The sequence below is a fragment of the Coffea eugenioides genome, chromosome 2, assembly GCF_003713205.1.
Source record: "Coffea eugenioides isolate CCC68of chromosome 2, Ceug_1.0, whole genome shotgun sequence".
Classification (NCBI taxonomy): Eukaryota; Viridiplantae; Streptophyta; class Magnoliopsida; order Gentianales; family Rubiaceae; genus Coffea; species Coffea eugenioides.
In genome coordinates, this window is record NC_040036.1 from 14,457,929 (window position 1) to 14,476,050 (window position 18,122).

An 18,122-nucleotide genomic window follows, 5' to 3' on the forward strand; every position below is an offset into this window, starting at 1 on the left:
TTGATTGATTTGTGTTAAATGAGTTGACTTCAAATTTGAGATTTTTTTAAATTATCGACACAAGCTCATACATAATTTTACACTCGTTATATAAATAAGTTAAATTCAAACCTAATTTTCAATAAACCAAACATCCTCAAACTGCAAATACTTAGCACAGCCTGTTCATAACTGAATTGGTATATCATATAACTGATCAAGCTTTTAAATTTCATATCTTTATGATAGCTTGTGCTCCTAGTTAACGGATTTTAGTAGCATAACAGTAACTTTAAAAGTTACAATCATTTACAAAACTTCTTCAGTCGTTATTACTTCTATTATTTGAGATTTTAAATACTCGCGTAAATGTCTAAAAAAATCATGGTGAAAATATCTAAAACATAAAGATAAAGATAACAAGATAGGATAACAAGATAAAGGTAATATGATTTCAGAAGTAACCAAAAGTAATCTATTATGACTTTCAAAATTGTGACGTCTATCACAATCCTATTTGGTTCTCTAGCTGAAAAACAGGTGAACTTGAAAGAACACTGGGGCGCGTGAACAAGTTAAAATCTGATTCCAGTTTTTAAAACTGCCAAGTCCATTTTGTTTTTGCCCTTTTCAAACTGGATCCAAGGAAAGAAGACCGTTCCTCGATTTTGCTGCCTCAATTACATTCACAAAATCTCTCTTAAAGACTAGGATTATATCCTACACTACAGGCTAGTGCTACAGCCCAGTTTAGTGACTTCAGTCTTCTTCTCTCAGTTTTGAGTTTTGACTGACCTCCTGGCTTCCTTCTCCATCACTACCGCCCCATCAGAATATTACCATTTACTTCCAATACCAACCATTGGCTTCTTCTTCATACAGCCTTTCAATCTTCTGGCAAAAGAGAAAGTGACCCATTTGGAGTTTTAGTCATGTCTTTATCTTTCCTTAACTTCAAACCAGATAGCATTGGCAAAAATTGAGAGATTACCATTTCACTGAGAGATAAGGGAAAAGAAAGAGAGGTCTGGGGCTGATCTGGGCTTCTCAAGAAACAGGCAAACAACAATGGTTGCTGGAAAAGTGAAAGTCGCCATGGGATTACAAAAATCACCACTCATAACTCCAAAGCCAAAACCCTCTTCAGAGTCATCCCCAAAACCAGCATTTTCCTCATCAGCCAGTTCTGGAAAGCAACAGCCGTCAAACCAAAAAGGACCTGGTTTTTCGCGTTCATTTGGAGCTTATTTCCCCCGCTCGTCCGCCCAAGTCCAGCCTCGCCCGCCAGATGTGGCCGAGCTCCTTCGATTAGTGGAAGAGCTAAGGGAAAGGGAGTCCCGGTTGAAAACAGAACTGCTGGAGCAAAAACTCTTGAGAGAGTCTATCGCCATTCTCCCGGTTCTGGAAAGTCAAATCTCTAACAAAGACGTGGAAATCGAAAAATCCAAGAGGAAGATCGAATGCTTAGAGGATGAAAACGAAAGATTACGCCAAGAAGTCGAGGTTTTACACATGGAAATTTCCAAGCAAAATTGTAGATACGAAGAAAAGATAAAATGTTTGGAATCACAAGTTTCAGAGCTGAAGAAGTCCAATGAAGAACTCGCAACCGCCGCTTCATCGTCACAAAAACAAGTCGATTTTCTTATCAAGTCGAAGAGTTTTAGGAAAAGTTTGAGCATACAAACAAATGGTCAAGTGAATGCTCAAGCTACAGTTGATAGTAGTAATAATGGTGCTTTAAATTTGAAATCTGAATACGAGACAAAAAAGGAGGATAGCACATTAGGACTGGTTGAGAACGAAAAACCAAGGCATGGTCGTCGCAACTCTGATGAAATAGTAGATTCTTCAGAAAATTTAATGGGTTTAAAATCCCGCGCTCCCCGGGTTCCTAAACCGCCTCCACGGCCGTCGTCTTCGCTTCTTTCATCGTGTTCATCTTCATCATCTGCTTCACTGCGTTCTTCATTATCTTCACCTTCATACGGGTGGTTATCTGATTCAGCAGAACGGGCATTGGCAGAAATATCTAATATTCCTCCACCGCCGCCACCTCCACCAGCCCCCCCAGCAGCAGCAGCAGTAAAACAAGCAATAGCTCCACCACCACCACCTCCTCCTCCTCCACCGCCGCCTTCACGGCATTCCAAGGCGGCTCCGCCACCACCTCCTCCCCCTCCTCCGCCAAGAGGGTTGAAGCCTGTGCCGGCTAAGGTGAGGAGGGTGCCCGAGGTGGTGGAGTTTTATCATTCCCTTATGAGAAGGGATTCGCGGCGGGATACTGGCTGCGGAGCAGGTGGCGCAGCCGAGGTTCCTGCGGCGGGTGCGATGGCAAAGGATATGATAGGAGAGATTGAGAACCGGTCTACTCATTTACTAGCTGTAAGTTTCATTTTTCTTTTTTTTCTCCCGAGCCCAATTATCTTTGTCTGAGTCTATTTACTATTTTGCCACTGGGTTTTGGTCCTTTGAGACACTCTGTCATCGAAAGCTGACCAGTCCCTAGTGTCTTTTTGCTTTTGCTAGACCCCTATCTGCACTTTTTGTTGGTTTTTCCTTTGTTTTCTATACAGGATAAGACAGCCTATGGATTCGAAAAATCCAATTTGGTTTTCGATGCTAAGGTTGTCATCTTAATGCCAGCATGTGGGCAATTATGACAATTCAATGCCAAGAACTTCTTCGAAACTAAAGTTATATACTCAATGCAGAAGAACAACGGTTCTTGAAATTTTTAGTACTTTGTCTGTCGATGGGACTTGGCCCCAGATTTTATTGTTCATAAAATTGGTTACCTCAAATGTGAAAATTTCATGTGTTGTTGCCTACAACTATACCTATATCTTTGCCAAGTACGTGAGAATTATTAGTAAAGGTATGGGAATTTAACATTTGTCACTACTACTGTTTGAAATGTTAAATTGTTGCATCCCATTTGTATTGGGTTAGTTGTTCAGATTATGATGTTTTTGTTATGTGGATAAATTTCAGATTAAGACAGATGTAGAAACACAAGGAGATTTTATCAGGTTCCTAATCAAAGAAGTTGAGAATGCTGCATTTACAGACATTGAGGATGTTGTCCCTTTTGTAAAGTGGCTTGATGATGAGCTATCTTTCCTGGTAACCTTTGTCTTAATCTATAACAACTATTTTTCTTGATCTAGAACAACTATTTAATTTTTTTTTTTTTTTTGGTATCTGCCCACTCAAAATTGAGGTTTTCAATTTTCTTCCTTAGGTTGATGAAAGAGCAGTATTGAAACACTTCAATTGGCCTGAGCAGAAGGCAGATGCATTAAGAGAAGCTGCATTTGGGTATTGTGATCTGAAAAAGCTCGAATCTGAGGCGTCTTCATTTCGTGCTGATCCTAGACACCCTTTTTCTTCGGCTCTCAAGAAAATGCAGGCCTTGTTTGATAAGTAATGCATTTCTCTCACTTACACTCGTTAAACTATCTTTTATTTTCAGTCTCTCATCTTTCTTTACGAGAATAGTTCTACTATAAAATCCCGTAAATTCTTGTTTGGATTGGCGTTTTTTCCAAAAAAAAAAAAAAAAATTTACGTTTTCGGCGAACACATTACATCAAATCACTACATTAATTTTTTCATGAAAAATCATGAAAAATGCAATCCAAACACAACCTAAGGATGATAAGGACACACCAACTATGATGCATGAATTTGTACGTAGGTCTATTATTCTAAGAATGATATAGGTTATTTAATTTCAGACCCTACGTATTTAAATAAGTTTTTCTCATAGTTGTTTAACCTAATTGGTAGTTAGATTTTTCGTTTCTGCATGACTTTTTAAGCGTACCTAGCTAGTAGACGAATATCGTAATTGATTGTTTTCCACCCTACTAAACAAGATGCTTGTTTTCTTGTGCAACAGATTAGAGCATGGTGTCTACACTTTGTCAAGAATGAGGGAATCTGCAACAAACCGATACAAAGGGTTTCATATTCCAATGGAGTGGATGCTAGATACTGGATATGTTAGTCAGGTATAGTTTATTTTTAAATTCAAGTTTGGCCCTCGTAATTGGAGTAAAACTCTTTAAAATTCTGATTAGGAAAACAGCCCAGTTACAAATTCATAATTGCTCACTGATTTTCTGTCCCCTGCTCACATCTGCAAGCAAACTACAATATTGTACACGTACAAAAAAGACAACTATTACTAATAATATAATCATTTATAGGTGGTCCATGCAATAATTGTATGTTTGTTGGTATGATTCAATTGGCAAGAACTCGACCTCGCATTAGAAATATTTGGGTTTTGCCTCCTATGGATTGTCATTTTTCCTCAAAAAATTTTTACATTTTTTATGAGTACATTTTTCAATCACTTTTTTACTTTACATGCATTAAATCGTTTCAACATATTTTTTTATAAAATCTCTAGAAAATAGCAATTCAGACGGACCAGCTCCGTTGATAGACAGTTTGTAGGAACTAGTAAGTAATTGAACCCTTAATCCTCCTAAACCTTACATTATATATATAAAAAAAGTAATAATTACATGTTCATGTTTAGATGTACAACTTTTTATACATGTAAGGCCAATCTGATTTGCCCAAACCAGTGGGACTTCTTGTTATACAAACTAGTACCGAGTACCAAGAGATGGTGAATAAAAAATTGAAAGACTTGGTCTACCAAGAATTATGCCAAAGTATCGATAGGTCTTACTAGATGACAAAGAGAGATAGAAAAATTATCAGCATACCTCAATTACTATGCCCACGCCTGCATGGGCACATGTGAATACTCAGATCTCTAGCATTTTATTTGCTTGTCTGCATTGCTTTTGATGTTTGTTGTAGGTGAGTATATAAAAAGAATCAGATTCTACTTGTTGACCTTTTAATATATATCACTATGGTTTTTTATATTTCCACACTTGTGTTGACCGAAATTCTTTTAATGGGGTGGCCTTAATAATTGCGAGTCTAAAGTGGAAAGGTGTGAAGTTTCCTTCCAATTCTCTTTGGATTTACATAAACCAATATGCATAGGTTTGCATGCAGAGTCATTATTCCTTTCTTCATATGTCTTGTTTAGACAATTAAGACTTTAATGTGTTAATTTAATGTTTATTAAAGAAGACAAATTGGATCTTAAATTCCATATTTTACGTGTATTGTCTATGATGGTTGTTGCAATAGAGATTGATTGACTAGTAATGTAGAAAGGCATTGGAAATAATAATACAATAGAATTAATAAAAAACAAAAGTAAGAGAAAGGATTTTTCCTTCCTTGGGAGCATCATCTTGCATTGTTTACCTAATGCTGCTTTATCGTTTTCTTCCTTTTTGCTTTTTACGCGGGTGGTGGTTGTTACCTTCCATATTTGGGATTGCACAAATTAACCCTCCACTCAAGTTGATGGCTCAGATTCAGATAGATGTGCACAGAGAATCTATTGTACAATAATAATGGTTAGGTGTTTTTGAGCTTCAAATGTTATGTGAATATCCACCTAAATTGTAACATGTAATTGCTACAATTGGTTGGGGTGCTATCCTAATCTGTGTAGACAACCAAAAGCGTAAGTGTTCCAATAACATGAAAACCCCACTTGGGAAATGAATTTACTACCATCAAGAATTATGATGGATGGTCCTCTGAATTAAAGATGGCAAATTTTGGCCATAATCCATTTCAAGAACTGTTTCAATTCCCTCTTGGTTGGGGAATGCCACAAATGAAATAAGAGCTTGTGATTGATAATAATGCATGGGGGCGGGGACATTATTGCAGATAAAGCTGGCATCTGTGAAATTGGCCATGAAGTACATGAAGAGAGTTTCAGCAGAACTTGAGACCGTGGGAGGTGGTCCCGAGGAAGAAGAGCTTATAGTTCAAGGTGTTAGGTTTGCCTTCCGGGTTCACCAGGTAATGTTTGGCTTGCATTCAGTACACGACGATCCCTACCATTTTGGCTTTTCTCCTTCACATGCATATATAAGTCCATATACACACGTATAAAATTGAAACATGCATTTACCTTCGCGAAATTTCCTAAATTAAAACCTTTGCTAGCTGAATGTATGTCTTGCATTTCATGTCAAGATTGACTAATTCACACACCATCAGGGGAGGATAGAGTTGGATGGTAAGGTGAGAAAATCATAGTTATAAAATCTGTTCTAACGTCGAACCAGTCAATCCGGTGAATTGGCCATAAGCCCTCGTTTGCAGTTGTAGTGCATTTACCAAAAAAAAAATAAAATACTTTTAAACACTAAAATACTTCTAGGGTGTTTAGTAACCAATTTTTTTGTAACTTAAATAGCCCAACTCTTGGTAACTTAAAAGCACTTGTGTCAGAAGTGCTTTCTTATAAGTCATTGCAACTCCAAATGGGGCTTAACACACCATCAAAGATATAGTACTACCATATTAATTTGGTAATTTACAAGGGCATTTTAGTAATTAAGCATGGTTATCAGTAATCAAAATGCATGTTTTCATTAGGTAATTTATTTTTGCTACAATGCTTGCCTAATTGATTTTTGGTTATACATTGTTGCAGTTCGCTGGTGGTTTTGATGTGGAGACAATGAGGGCATTTCAAGAGCTGAGGGACAAGGCAAGGTCCTGCCATGTACAATGTCAAAATCAGCAACAACACAAGTTCCCTTGCAGGTCCACAGCTTACTAATAATCTCATCTGTAGCCAACTCAGCTTCAGAAACTGGCTTCCATGACATTTTGGTGTAAAGATACAAGAGGGATAATCACAGATGTGAATATACAATTGCCTGCTGCCATTTTGCACTTAAATATATACATTGATTTATTTTATAATAACCTCAATTGTTTCTCAACTTAAAAGAAGACTTAATTAAACTTGGTGGATGCCAAAATCATCGAGCCCCCACCGTCGTAGATTTGCAAGGGCCAATGTTTGCTCGAGGTTTTCGAATCCAATTCAATCGATGATTTGTCATAGTTCTAATCTTGAATAAAAAGACTGATGAGGGATCATAATCTTGCACTTGCTGGTTTCAAGACTAATGACAGATCAAAATCTCGACTCTTAATCTTTATCATATGTCAATTGCTAATTAATATTTTACATAGAGAAACAGAAAAAATCAATAAGGTTGTGGATCAGCAAACGTTCCAATGCATGAGGTATGACATCTGGAGAAGTATCCGATGTTGAGTTGCCATCCTAAAAGTCACTGGTCCAGCCAAACAAAAGGGGCTTTCTTTTTTAGGCCTAGGGTGCATTTTGAGTTGCGGTAGTTTATTGAAAAATATTTCTCTAGTAGGATTTTTAATAAAAGTACTTATTAACTGTTTAAATACTTTTAAATATATTATTTGAAGACATAATTCAACAAATACTTATTGTATTGAATAGTGTGTAATTTGAAAATTTTAAAAAGTGTTTATCTTTGTATTTGATTCATAATATAGGATAAAATGATTAAATTTGATATTTTATTTTTTAAAATCACAAAAGCTACTCTAAAAGCATCAACTTTGAGATTTTGCTAAAAATGCTTTTAGCACCAAAAACTCTACTTCTGATTTTATGGGATGATGTTCACCAAACACTTTAAAAGTGCTTTTAACACCTAAAAGTACTTTTTTACTAAAAGCATTGCAATCCCAAACGGGGCCCTAGTTTGGAGTTGCGGTGCTTTCTGTTAAAATAGTGCTTTTAGAAGATAAAAGCACTTTTAACATGTTTGATCAACATCATTCCTAGAATTTAGGAGTAGAGTTTTTGGCCATTAAAGTTCTTTTAGCATAAGCTCAAAATTATTGATTTTAGAGCAACTTTTATGTTTAAAAATATAAAAAATTAACTTAACAAATTTATTATAAATTTTGAACTAAATGAAGAGATAAATATATTTTAGAAATTCAAAATCACCTATTATCAAATAGAAAAAGTACTTATGCAAGTACGTACCTACATAATATGATTAACTACTTAATTAGTACTTTGATAAAAAGTTCTATTAATTAATATGCTTCCTGATAAACCATGCAACTCCAAACATACCCTTAATAAGAATTGGCATGATTTTCTTCCCTTGCGTAAGCATTTACTCGAAGAGAAAACTGCATTTGGAAGTAAGTTTGGAGCATGTCCCGGCCTGGTGCTAAATTGAAGTGGGCCGGATGTTCTCGTGTTCGCCATCAAATTTCTCAATTGTAGTGAACACAACCCCTTCAGACATTTGGGCCGGCTGTGCTCATCGAAGGTTTTGAATTGGGTTTCGTGTCTTCCTCCTCCATGAGTGGTTACATAGGAGATTATTCTAAGAGAAATATTAGGAATAAGACGTTATAATATAATGATATGATATATGTGAAATAAAAACGTGATTCGTAATAAAAAAGATTGCTTAGAAAATATATTTAAGATGCAAATAAAATGATATTTGCAAAAAATTGGATATCCAAACACAATACTTCAAGTGTCAACCTGATTGATAGAGATATTAATTAAGTAACCGTGAGATCCCTAATTCCATCCTCATACCTTCCATAATCTTCGTTTCCTTTGCAAGACTTAGAACCATCCTTGAACAAATGTCAAAAAAATAAAAAGTACAAAAATATTTTAATAAGGGTTCTTCAATGTTTCAAGACCTAACTCAACTAATATGGGATATTAGTTTCTTGGTTAAGTAAGAAAGCTTCCACGTAAACAAAATATTATAGAAATACCTTTTCCTTTTGATATTCAATGGGAAGGAGAAAAGATAGACATTATGTAAATTTTGGTGACACTAAACTGTTTGAATTGTACATTTGGACTTTGTGTTAAAAATAGCACTCCTAATAATTCTTTGAGATGTAATGTATGTTAAGTAAAAGATGAATTAAAAATTTATGAAAAAAATATTCATTTAAAAACTCAAAATTATTCATGAAACTAACAATTCAACTCTTGTAATTTGTGTTTGATAGTGGTTAATTTTATAAAGAAAACATCTCATAAATTTGTAAAGAAAACATTGGTGAATTATAAAGAAAGAAAATCCAACCAAAAAAAAAAAGAAAATTGCAATTCAACTGCGTTTGTATTGAAAATTTTGACAAAAAATTTGAAATCCTCCCAAATCTTTCTAATTGTTTATTTAAGAAGACATTTAAATTTATAAATCACAAATTACTGTCAGGTTCAAAACGTGTTTTGATTTTTGATAATGGATGAATTATAAATTTAAATAGCTTTTAAGCAATATTTATGTGGATTTCCTTGGTCAAATTCCTCGATCCAATCGAATTTATTTCTAATATTTATATGCCTTTATCTCTATCCTATCACATATATGCAACTTATGTGGGAAAAAAAATTATAAAGGTAATAAATTTTAAAATTAGATTATTTGGGTATATGTTTCAAACGAAAAGTTATTTTGACAATAAACTCCAGCTATTAGTGCCCAATGGAAGCAAGATTAAGAAACTAAGAAACAAAAAGATGATTGCTTCTTCTTCTTTCACTGCCACCTCCACTGCTAAACTTCTTCATTCTTCTTCTGCAACCCGCAATTCTAACCCTTTTCTTGGATTCACACACAAGACGCCTACCAAACAGTCCTCTTCTCCGCCTCGCCGTGTCCTCCACCTGGTTCTCACGGCTTCAATTTCAAGAGCATCACCACCAGCAGCTCCACCACCATCGCAACCCAAAACAAGCATGGCTAGTGAAACTGTTCCCTCCCCTTCAATGAAGCTGTTGTTCGTTGAAATGGGTGTTGGATATGATCAACATGGGTACTTTCTATTCTTTTTCAATCCCCTTACCACCTTTTTGTTTCGATATTCAATCTTTTTCGATATCTGAGTTTTTTTTGAAGTGTTAAAGAAATTGGGAAGTGGATATATAGAATAACTGTGGTTCTCCATACGTTGTCATGTGGAATTGATACTTTCTTGGGAGTCGTATGTGTATAGGAAATTGATGGAGAAGGAGAGGGAAGAGTGAAAAATGAGTGAGGGAATATGGGGAGAAAAAGAATAAAGAGTCAAATAAGAGGAAGAAGAGAGAGAGCAGAAACAGGAAAGGAAGAAGAAAGCGATCTCTGAGAGATTTGACTTTAAAGTCGACCTCTATGACATTAAAACTTTAGGGTGGATTTTTCACAAATTTTCCTGGTTTGGGAATAACAAATTAAAACTAGAAATAATATATTGTTTTCAAAATTTCAACACAAGTTTCAAAATTCAAGTATATAGCCCATTGCATAAAAGCGGGATTTTGGATGTAGTTTTAGCTGAAAATAGAGAATGGAAAGGTAAGACGTAGCTTGCTAGTGATTTCTTAAGGATACAAAGAGATGGGACTTTGGCCTGAGCCCTATTATACAGAGCAGTTTGTTTGCTGTATGTTTTTTCGTTAAAACAAAAAAAGGATCTTGGATTAAGCATATTGGAAATGAGTGAATGAACAGGCAGGTCAATAGTTTAGATGAATTTCTTGGATTTTGGACTGGACCATATGATATGCAGTAATAAGCTAATGTGCATGTTGGTTTGAGTAGAATGGGATTTTGGACTGAATCCAGTTTAAACAAATGGATGAACAGGCAAGATATTACTTCAGCTGCCATGCGAGCTTGTAGGGATGCTATCTCTTCCAACTCCATTCCTGCCTTCAGGAGAGGTAATTGTCACCTTGTTATTATTAACTAAAGTGTTAATCTGTTCATAAGTTTCTGATGATTTATTCATCTATTATTATGTATGGAAGCAATATATGCAACTATCTGAAAATTACAAGGTCATATGTGAACACTTTTTGTTGTGCTTATTGATCGAGGAATAATTGTTGGTTTTCATTGCTCCAACATAATTTATGAATTCACATGTGGGGTTGGATTTACTGCTTCATTATTCTGAAAGAATGTATGCCTGATTACCCCAGTATGCTAGCAATTCAAGTAGAACATCTTTGAACTTAGAAAGAAACATAACTAGAATACTTCCCCTACCTTTTCTTGAGTGTCTTTGCGATTTGGAGATTGAGGCTTGTTGCTGCAGGGACTAAGATATGAATGAGGGTCCTCTGGCCATTTATTCTTTAACTCAAAGCCAATGTTTATGATAATTGTTAGCCAGAGGGACTGCCTATATTTGTTTCTGGCTTTTAATCTTGGATGCTATGCATCCTATAACATTTTAAGATGAAATATTCTTATCTGAATCTGGAATTTTAGTCTGCTTGCTACCAAATTGCAGAGTCCACTCAGACTCTGAGCAGATAGAAGTTTTTCATTGGAATAACTAGGGTGAAAAAGTTTCAAGAGTCAAACATTTCTTAGAAGATGCCTTCTGCCTTTCTCACTGAACTGAACACTGTAGCTTCCCTTTTTCTCTGGACAACTAGGATATTATTACCTATCAATGCCCAATTTAAGACCATCAATTGCCAAACTTGTTTTCATGCTCGCTTTCTGTTTCCTATCCTCACCCCCAGTGCTGTTTGTCCTCTTTTGATAAGCAAGCTTGGGTTTCAAGGTACCTTTTAACTGCTTCAAAAACGATAGTGTCTTTTATTTAGATACCATGAGTAACAAGCACATATTCAGTTGTACTGTGATTTCTATTGCTCGGCTTTCTTCGTGATTTATGCATTGATTATAATAGTATTCTTATCATAAACAGCTGACTTAACCATGCATTCCTTCTTTACCACGATTAGATATCTTGATGGCGCTGCACATTCCTTGTGTAATGTGTTGAAAGACTAGAAAGGTCAGGATTCATTGGCTGAACCTCCATTTTTGTTTGAAAGAAGAAACAAGGTATAGACAAAAGGAAAGAGAATAGAACATCAAAGCAGTAGCTCAGATGTTCCGTGCAGGTTTTTGAATTCTGAAATCTATGTTGGTGTTTTTCAAATCTTTGGTTCCTCAATTGTCTTGGTTGTACAATTGGGTTTTTCTAGTTGCTGCCAATTAGAATGAGTAATTGAAACATGTATTTGAACCCTTTGTTGTTTTTAAAGTTAAGCAGAACATTTGATTCAGCTTTTGTCATAGCTTTGCGTGTGCAAATCTTGAGATGCAAACCATTTTGCGGCAACCTTGTGCTTGCACGGATACCTTTCTATATTTATCTGTTTATAAAGAAAAATTCCTATATTTGATTCTCTTCTCTCTCTCAAATTTGAAGCTTGCGCTCTTTGATTATTAACTTTAGAAACTGTTGGTATCTATTTCTGCCAGCCAGAAGCTCTATGCTGAGCCATATTAAGAATATTCAAAGAGAAAAAATTAACAATGTGAAGAAAATGTAATTCTGCATTTATGACAACAAGGAAATGCACTTCAAATATTTTAGTTGCAAACGGTTTGCTTTGTCTAGGTCAAACTATGGCTTGTTTTTTTGTCCTAATTTGGATATTCTGTTGTTGGTCTTGTTTTAGTGCGGCATTATGTTGTCATTTGTAAGCCTTTAAATTGAATGTTTATTGTTGTAAGTAGTAGCTTATGTAGTAGAATGCTTTGCTTATTGCAGGTTCTATACCTGGTGTTACATTTAATGAGATGAAACTACAGATCAAATTGGGAGTTCCTCGACCTCTCCAGAATTCCCTGGAAATTGAGAAAGTCAAGTCTGTTTTCCCTTAGTGAGTATAATGCACTCTTTTCAGTACTGTGTATAAACCCAACCTTCTGATTCTCAAATACGTATTGGAGCTTAGCATAATTTCTCTATGAAGTTTGCATCAGATTCTTATCGCTGAGGTACTGTCATGTTGTCCATTTCTGTCTTAGGTTATTCTTAACTTGTAATTAAGATATCCTAGATAAATCCCATTATATGTCAATTTTGCTGATATATCAAGCTGTGTGTCTATTGTTCTTCTTGTTGTATGGCATTCTCTTATAGTTTTTAGTAACAATGATGCATAATTAACAAAAGTATTACCATCTTTTCAAAGAAAAAGTTCTTTTTGTCCTGGAGTTTTCTCAAGAATACAGGGTCTTATATAGAAGCTTCTTTCTATTTCCCAACTTTTCGGTAACTCTGAAAGTGTTAGATTTCATGTTGTTACTTTTCTTCTTTCTCCTTATTGTTGTTACTGGGGGTTGGTTTTCAGCTCGAGAAGGACAGTAGGTGGGGGGAAGGGGAACTGGGAGAAAATTCAACCTTTTCTTTTAATTGCCTCAAAAAATGTTCTTTCTCTGTGACTCATGGCTGTCTTTTTGTCTCTTTGACAGTGGAAGAATCTTGAGTGTTGAAGTCGTGGATGGTGGGTTGATATGCTCAAGTGGTGTGCACGTAGAAGAAATGGGTGATAAGAATGATGACTGCTACATTGTGAATGCTGCTGTTTACGTTGGCTATTGAGTTGTTTTCGTGACTGTCTAAAGATGTCAGCTTTATCCCTTTGTCCTCATTACCAAGTATATCACTTTCACCTTGATGGCTTACCAGAACTGCGTAGGATAGATGGTTCTTTTTCCAGATAATGTAATAGGCACAAAATGATTCAAAATAGTGGATTTGTTTGTTTTTTCTTGCTGACTCACACAGAGATGTGTGTGGACAAACACGACATGTCTGTCTTGCTTAGATATGCTAATATGCCTTTGTTTGTTGTGGTTGTGTTGCTTGTCTTTTTATAGACCTTGAGATGTTTGAATTTTACCACATGTTGTCTGAGATTGATAAATATGCCGATACCAATGATGCTGTTTTTCGTGATGTCTTCTCTGGCATTTTCTGCATGTCAAACTACCGCCACCGCCACCGCTTCCCACCGCCACCGCCACCGCTGCTGCATCCAGCATGACAAAAACAGCATTTCTTGCTGCTATGATCTGCCGTTCCCGCTACCGCCACCACATCCAGCATGACAAAAATAGTATTCTTTGCTGACTTGTTGCTATGATCCGCCGATCCCAATGCATGCTAAAAGCAAGACTTGAGGGAGTAAGGACAAAGCAATTGCCTTTTGAGTAAACTTGTGGAGTTACTTTAGATTCTGGGTGTGTGTTTTTATTATCTATTGTTGAAAGAGATAGCAAGGACAAAAGAAGATGAGGATCAGAATTTTCTCATATGCCGACATCATGATTGGGGTCATCTCTACTTGGTTGTTTGCATTTGTGTTACTAACACCGTGAAAGACACTTGATCATGAGGTGTATACAGGATTAAGTTTTTGTACTCTCTTTTGTCTCTCCTTTTCCGGTTGAGACAAAGATTTCTCTTTGCCAAAGTCCGCCAATTGGTTACCTTTGCACGTCCTGTGCCTTTATCTTTGCTTTTCTTTTCTCGTTTGGTAGTAGAATTTGAACTATAATTATGAGGGGCCTAACGAATTACTCATATCTTTGACTGACTTTACATGGTAAATGAAATGTCAGTAGTTGAGAGGTTGTGTTGGTGCATGCTATACTGAGACCCTATCTTGAGACAGAGCCCATTTTTCTTCTCTGGTTTTCACTCTCTGCAGCATGCATCCACCTACCGTATTGCTGGTAATGAAGAATCTGTTGTTTAATTGAATTGCCGAGCAACTTGGCTTTGTAAAAAAGGAATGTTGTTGTTCACTTGAGACATGGACTAAGAACAGAATAGAAGTGCAAATAACAAATAGACTGCATTCTTGGCTATACTTGTACAAGTATTCAAGCATGAGTTGATTCCTAACGGAAGCAACCTTCTGTATGTTTACATTGGTAATTCCAAAAGCTTGATTTTCTCTGTCTTATTCCTTTCGACGTAGATTTAATGATAGGACAAGTAAATCTGCAGCCTTAATGTTTCTACGTAGATTTAAAGGTCATGCAGATCATTCCTACGAGCTAAAGTAAAGCATAGAGGAGCTGGTTCCAAGTATCAGGCACCCCAGGAAGGCACCAATGGCTGCAATCATTACCCGATTTCGAACCACCGTAACCCGACGGATGAGCATCTTTTCTCAGTTGTGAGAGTGTTGTAATATCAAGCAGCACAACTGGTTTCTGCATGCTACTTAGGGTCTTTTTAACCACGTCCACAGCTGGGGGTAATCCTGCTGGATATCTTGACCCTTGGAGTGGCTCTCTCTCTCCATAGCAACTCTTGGAATCTGAACCCCACTCCTTGCCACTGTTTTACAGTAAAAAGAAAGTAGACTTAGTTTCCAGAGATGGATTTTTCTAGCCGGAGGTTCATCTGTTACTTACTCGTAATGTGAGGGAGAGATCCCCTGGAAAAAGACCTTGGTTTTAGAAGAGTCGACATTCTGATTAACCCATTGTGCCCAAGTAGACAAACCTTTGGAAAATGCCACTAGACGGTCCATATCTTTCGAGACAGTGGAACCATCTTGCACATAATCCCATCTGCAAAAAGCACAAAATATGCTAATCATATGAAAAAGTACATCTTTCTTTCTTTTCTGACCAAAAGAGGATTCCCCCCTGAACTCATCTACATGAATTGATAGTTTTAAGGGAAAATGGAATAAAAAGGGAATGCCTCAATGTTACAGAAAATGGAATATGTTGATTCTTACGGCTGAGAATCTCCTCTATGAAGCCACCAATGCCAGGTGTTGAAAACCAAAGCATCCATTCCTTTCCATGCATCATTGCCTCGATCAATGGAGTCCAATTTCAGTACCCGGCCAATATTTTCTTGTGCTATATCCACCAAGTATGTTGAATGGTAAAGATAGATGGTTACATCGTAGTCCTACAAGACATTGTCGATAAAATTAGACCAACATTTTAATCAGATGTGCAGTAATTTGTAAGCTATTGGATAAACAACTTGGTAGAGAAGTATCAAGTGCCATGAGAGATGGAATTTTTTTCATAGAATTGAAGAAACATAATCCTTTGTAATGGTGCAAACTGAAGAAAGAGATTACGTAGTAGTCATAATGTTGGCTGTACATTGAATTTATCAAATATAGGAAATGGTAAAACATAACAAAATTGTACCAAATGTTTGTTCCCGACAACTAGTAAAGCCAAACGTTTAGGCTTTAGCAAAGATACGAAAACGCCACCCCGTTTTGGATGTTTCAGAGGAATAATTGACCTCTCCCAAGAAAAACAACAAAAGGGAATAAAAAAAAAAAAAGAATAAAAGAGAACTACCTATAATAATTACCTGAAAAGTCGCATAAGAGAGGATCTCCTTCCTCACAAGATTGGTGTTGGCACTTGGCACCGACGCATGAATCAAACACAGGAAAGATTGCCACTGGTTCAAGCTCAAAGAATCTCCGACAAACATTATCTTCTTCCCTTTCCACCTCTTCAAAAAGTCCAAGCCATCAAACCTTTTGACCCAAAAAAGAGAAAAAAAAAATGTAAACAATCATTGAAAATTTAAAAAAGAAAATTGCATAGAATCTTTAATTCTTGGCTTTGAATACAAGTGAAAAGGGAAGGTGCATTCGATACCTGGGCAAGTTGCAAGAGTCAGGTTTCCAAGCATACTTGAGGTACTGTTGGTCTGGGCGGCCATATTTTTGGCAATCAAATTCATAGTCAATGAAGGAACAGCCTGAGGATTCATAAGGAGGAAAAGAGCTATCCACAACCCATTTTCCTTGGAACAAGTTGCAGCCACCGCCTAGGTGTCGACCTCTGTATCCAGTGACATTATAATGCACTGTCTCAACTGATGATGAGTTTGCATGCTGCACTGCAAATAACACAATAACAGAAGCAAACAACAGTATTGATTGATGAAAAACAACCATGGTTCACAGGTTCTTGTACCAAAAATCCCTCTTGGATTTCGGTACACAAAAGTTCAAAGAAAGAGACGAAATTGTAAAGGCTAACAAGCTGTCCTCTCTATTTTGTATTTTTCTTTTTGGTAATGAGCAAGATGTCCTCTTGACCAGGCAAGGGGGGATATATTTATCTCTGCGTACGATAAGAAACGGACAGGTACATGAGCAATGGTGAGGCTGGGAATTTGGAGGTTTTTGGTTCGGGGTATCAGACGGTCAAGAGGTGGTAGAAGGTGGATTGATTTCTGTATCTCACGCTTACATGAGTTGGGTTTTTTTGGATTGACTCGGAAAGAGTGTTTATTTATGGTAATAGTGTCAATATTGCTTAAATCTCGAATCGGCAATTGCAAATATTGCAAATGTATGTATATATGATTAAATTAATTTCTAAATTGAAGTCATTCATGCAATAGAGTATGCTAGTACCTAGTAGTAAATACAGTTTTATTTGCTTACGAAATAAAAATAGGTAAAGTAAATTACTTTCTAAAAGCTATTCATGCACTCAAATTAGTCGTAAATTTTGTTACCAAAATAGTAGTTCAAGTTACTTGCTTAAATTCATTCATCTATTTTTTTTATTACTAGTGAGAGGTTTCGAATTCAGAACTTCTCACTTATACTCACTCTTTTCGTATTACCCAACCCACCTCTCCTTCCAAGTCATTCATGTACTTATTCTTATTTTGGTTAATTAATTTTACACCCTTATTTTGTTTTAAACTATACTTTATTTCTCACTTTGATCCCTAAGTTAAAATTGGGACGCTTTTTTCCCTGAAATTTTAAATTCAATTTGCTTTAGTCCAACATTAATGAAATATAAAATATTCTAATTTTAGTGCCAAGGATATGGGGAGTAGAAATTGCAATGTCAGTTTTTTTTTTGTGCATTTTGTTAATGATTGGACTAAAGTGGAACGAGTTTAAAACTTCAGAGAGCAAAATTTTTCAGACTAAATTAAAGGATCAAGTGAAAATTGAGGTGTAATTTAAAGGTACAAAATGAAATTAACCCTTCTTCTTTGTCTTTCTTGAAATAGATCATAATTAATCAGGGAAACATAGAACTATGGGAGGCTTGAGGGGGAAGAGGCGGGTTAGTAATTGGTATTTTTCATTATTTCATTTTCTGAGCTACATCTCCCGTACAACTTGGAAATAAAATTCAACGCACAGTCATTAAACAATTAGTCACAGTGGAGGAGTTCAGTATCACGGGTGTAAGTTTTTTTTTTTTTTTTTTTTTCTTTTGGGGATCACGGGTGTAAGTTTGTTAGGGAAATCCGAAACCACTAATGTGGCTTTTTGATTTGACATTTTTTTTTGACACTTGTTGACTCTAATTTCTGGGTTTGAAAATTTAGACCTGTCTCCCTTAATTTATACATTT

At 36.1% G+C, this 18,122-nt stretch overlaps 3 protein-coding genes across 3 annotated transcripts; 2 read left to right on the forward strand and 1 right to left on the reverse strand.

Annotated features, from left to right (window-relative positions):
* The first annotated feature begins 518 nt into the window (after positions 1–518).
* Positions 519–6,786, forward strand: LOC113759767 (protein CHUP1, chloroplastic). Its single transcript, XM_027302341.1, has 6 exons — positions 519–2,364; positions 2,974–3,105; positions 3,224–3,405; positions 3,884–3,995; positions 5,761–5,895; positions 6,536–6,786. The coding sequence occupies exons 1-6, from the start codon at positions 1,048–1,050 to the stop codon at positions 6,662–6,664; spliced, it is 2,007 nt and encodes a 668-aa protein (XP_027158142.1). The 5' UTR covers positions 519–1,047; the 3' UTR covers positions 6,665–6,786.
* A 2,638-nt stretch (positions 6,787–9,424) lies between these two features.
* On the forward strand, positions 9,425–13,635 carry LOC113760771. The gene is made up of 4 exons (XM_027303488.1): positions 9,425–9,750; positions 10,563–10,639; positions 12,496–12,607; positions 13,203–13,635. The coding sequence occupies exons 1-4, from the start codon at positions 9,455–9,457 to the stop codon at positions 13,330–13,332; spliced, it is 615 nt and encodes a 204-aa protein (XP_027159289.1). The 5' UTR covers positions 9,425–9,454; the 3' UTR covers positions 13,333–13,635.
* A 927-nt stretch (positions 13,636–14,562) lies between these two features.
* Positions 14,563–16,996, reverse strand: LOC113760770 (protein trichome birefringence-like 38). Its single transcript, XM_027303487.1, has 5 exons — positions 16,389–16,996; positions 16,093–16,264; positions 15,491–15,669; positions 15,159–15,317; positions 14,563–15,081 (listed from the first exon to the last, which is right to left on the reverse strand). Exons 1-5 carry the CDS (start codon positions 16,688–16,690, stop codon positions 14,796–14,798), a joined length of 1,098 nt encoding a protein of 365 aa, XP_027159288.1. The 5' UTR covers positions 16,691–16,996; the 3' UTR covers positions 14,563–14,795.
* Positions 16,997–18,122: the final 1,126 nt, after the last annotated feature.

What these genes read in the sequence shown, in the direction of transcription:
- LOC113760771 (XM_027303488.1), top strand. Translation starts at nt 9,455, where the DNA reads ATGATTGCTTCTTCTTCTTTCACTGCCACCTCCACTGCTAAACTTCTT. An exon ending in GTTGGATATGATCAACATGG is followed by an intron (nt 9,751 to 10,562) that starts GTACTTTCTATT and finishes ATGGATGAACAG; the next exon opens with GCAAGATATTACTTCAGCTG. An exon ending in CATTCCTGCCTTCAGGAGAG is followed by an intron (nt 10,640 to 12,495) that starts GTAATTGTCACC and finishes TGCTTATTGCAG; the next exon opens with GTTCTATACCTGGTGTTACA.
- LOC113760770 (XM_027303487.1), bottom strand. Translation starts at nt 16,690, where the DNA reads ATGGTTGTTTTTCATCAATCAATACTGTTGTTTGCTTCTGTTATTGTG. An exon ending in CATAGAGGAGATTCTCAGCC is followed by an intron (nt 15,318 to 15,490) that starts GTAAGAATCAAC and finishes TGCTTTTTGCAG; the next exon opens with ATGGGATTATGTGCAAGATG. An exon ending in ATCTCTCCCTCACATTACGA is followed by an intron (nt 15,082 to 15,158) that starts GTAAGTAACAGA and finishes ACTGTAAAACAG; the next exon opens with TGGCAAGGAGTGGGGTTCAG.
- LOC113759767 (XM_027302341.1), top strand. Translation starts at nt 1,048, where the DNA reads ATGGTTGCTGGAAAAGTGAAAGTCGCCATGGGATTACAAAAATCACCA. An exon ending in GGTCTACTCATTTACTAGCT is followed by an intron (nt 2,365 to 2,973) that starts GTAAGTTTCATT and finishes GATAAATTTCAG; the next exon opens with ATTAAGACAGATGTAGAAAC. An exon ending in ATGCAGGCCTTGTTTGATAA is followed by an intron (nt 3,406 to 3,883) that starts GTAATGCATTTC and finishes CTTGTGCAACAG; the next exon opens with ATTAGAGCATGGTGTCTACA.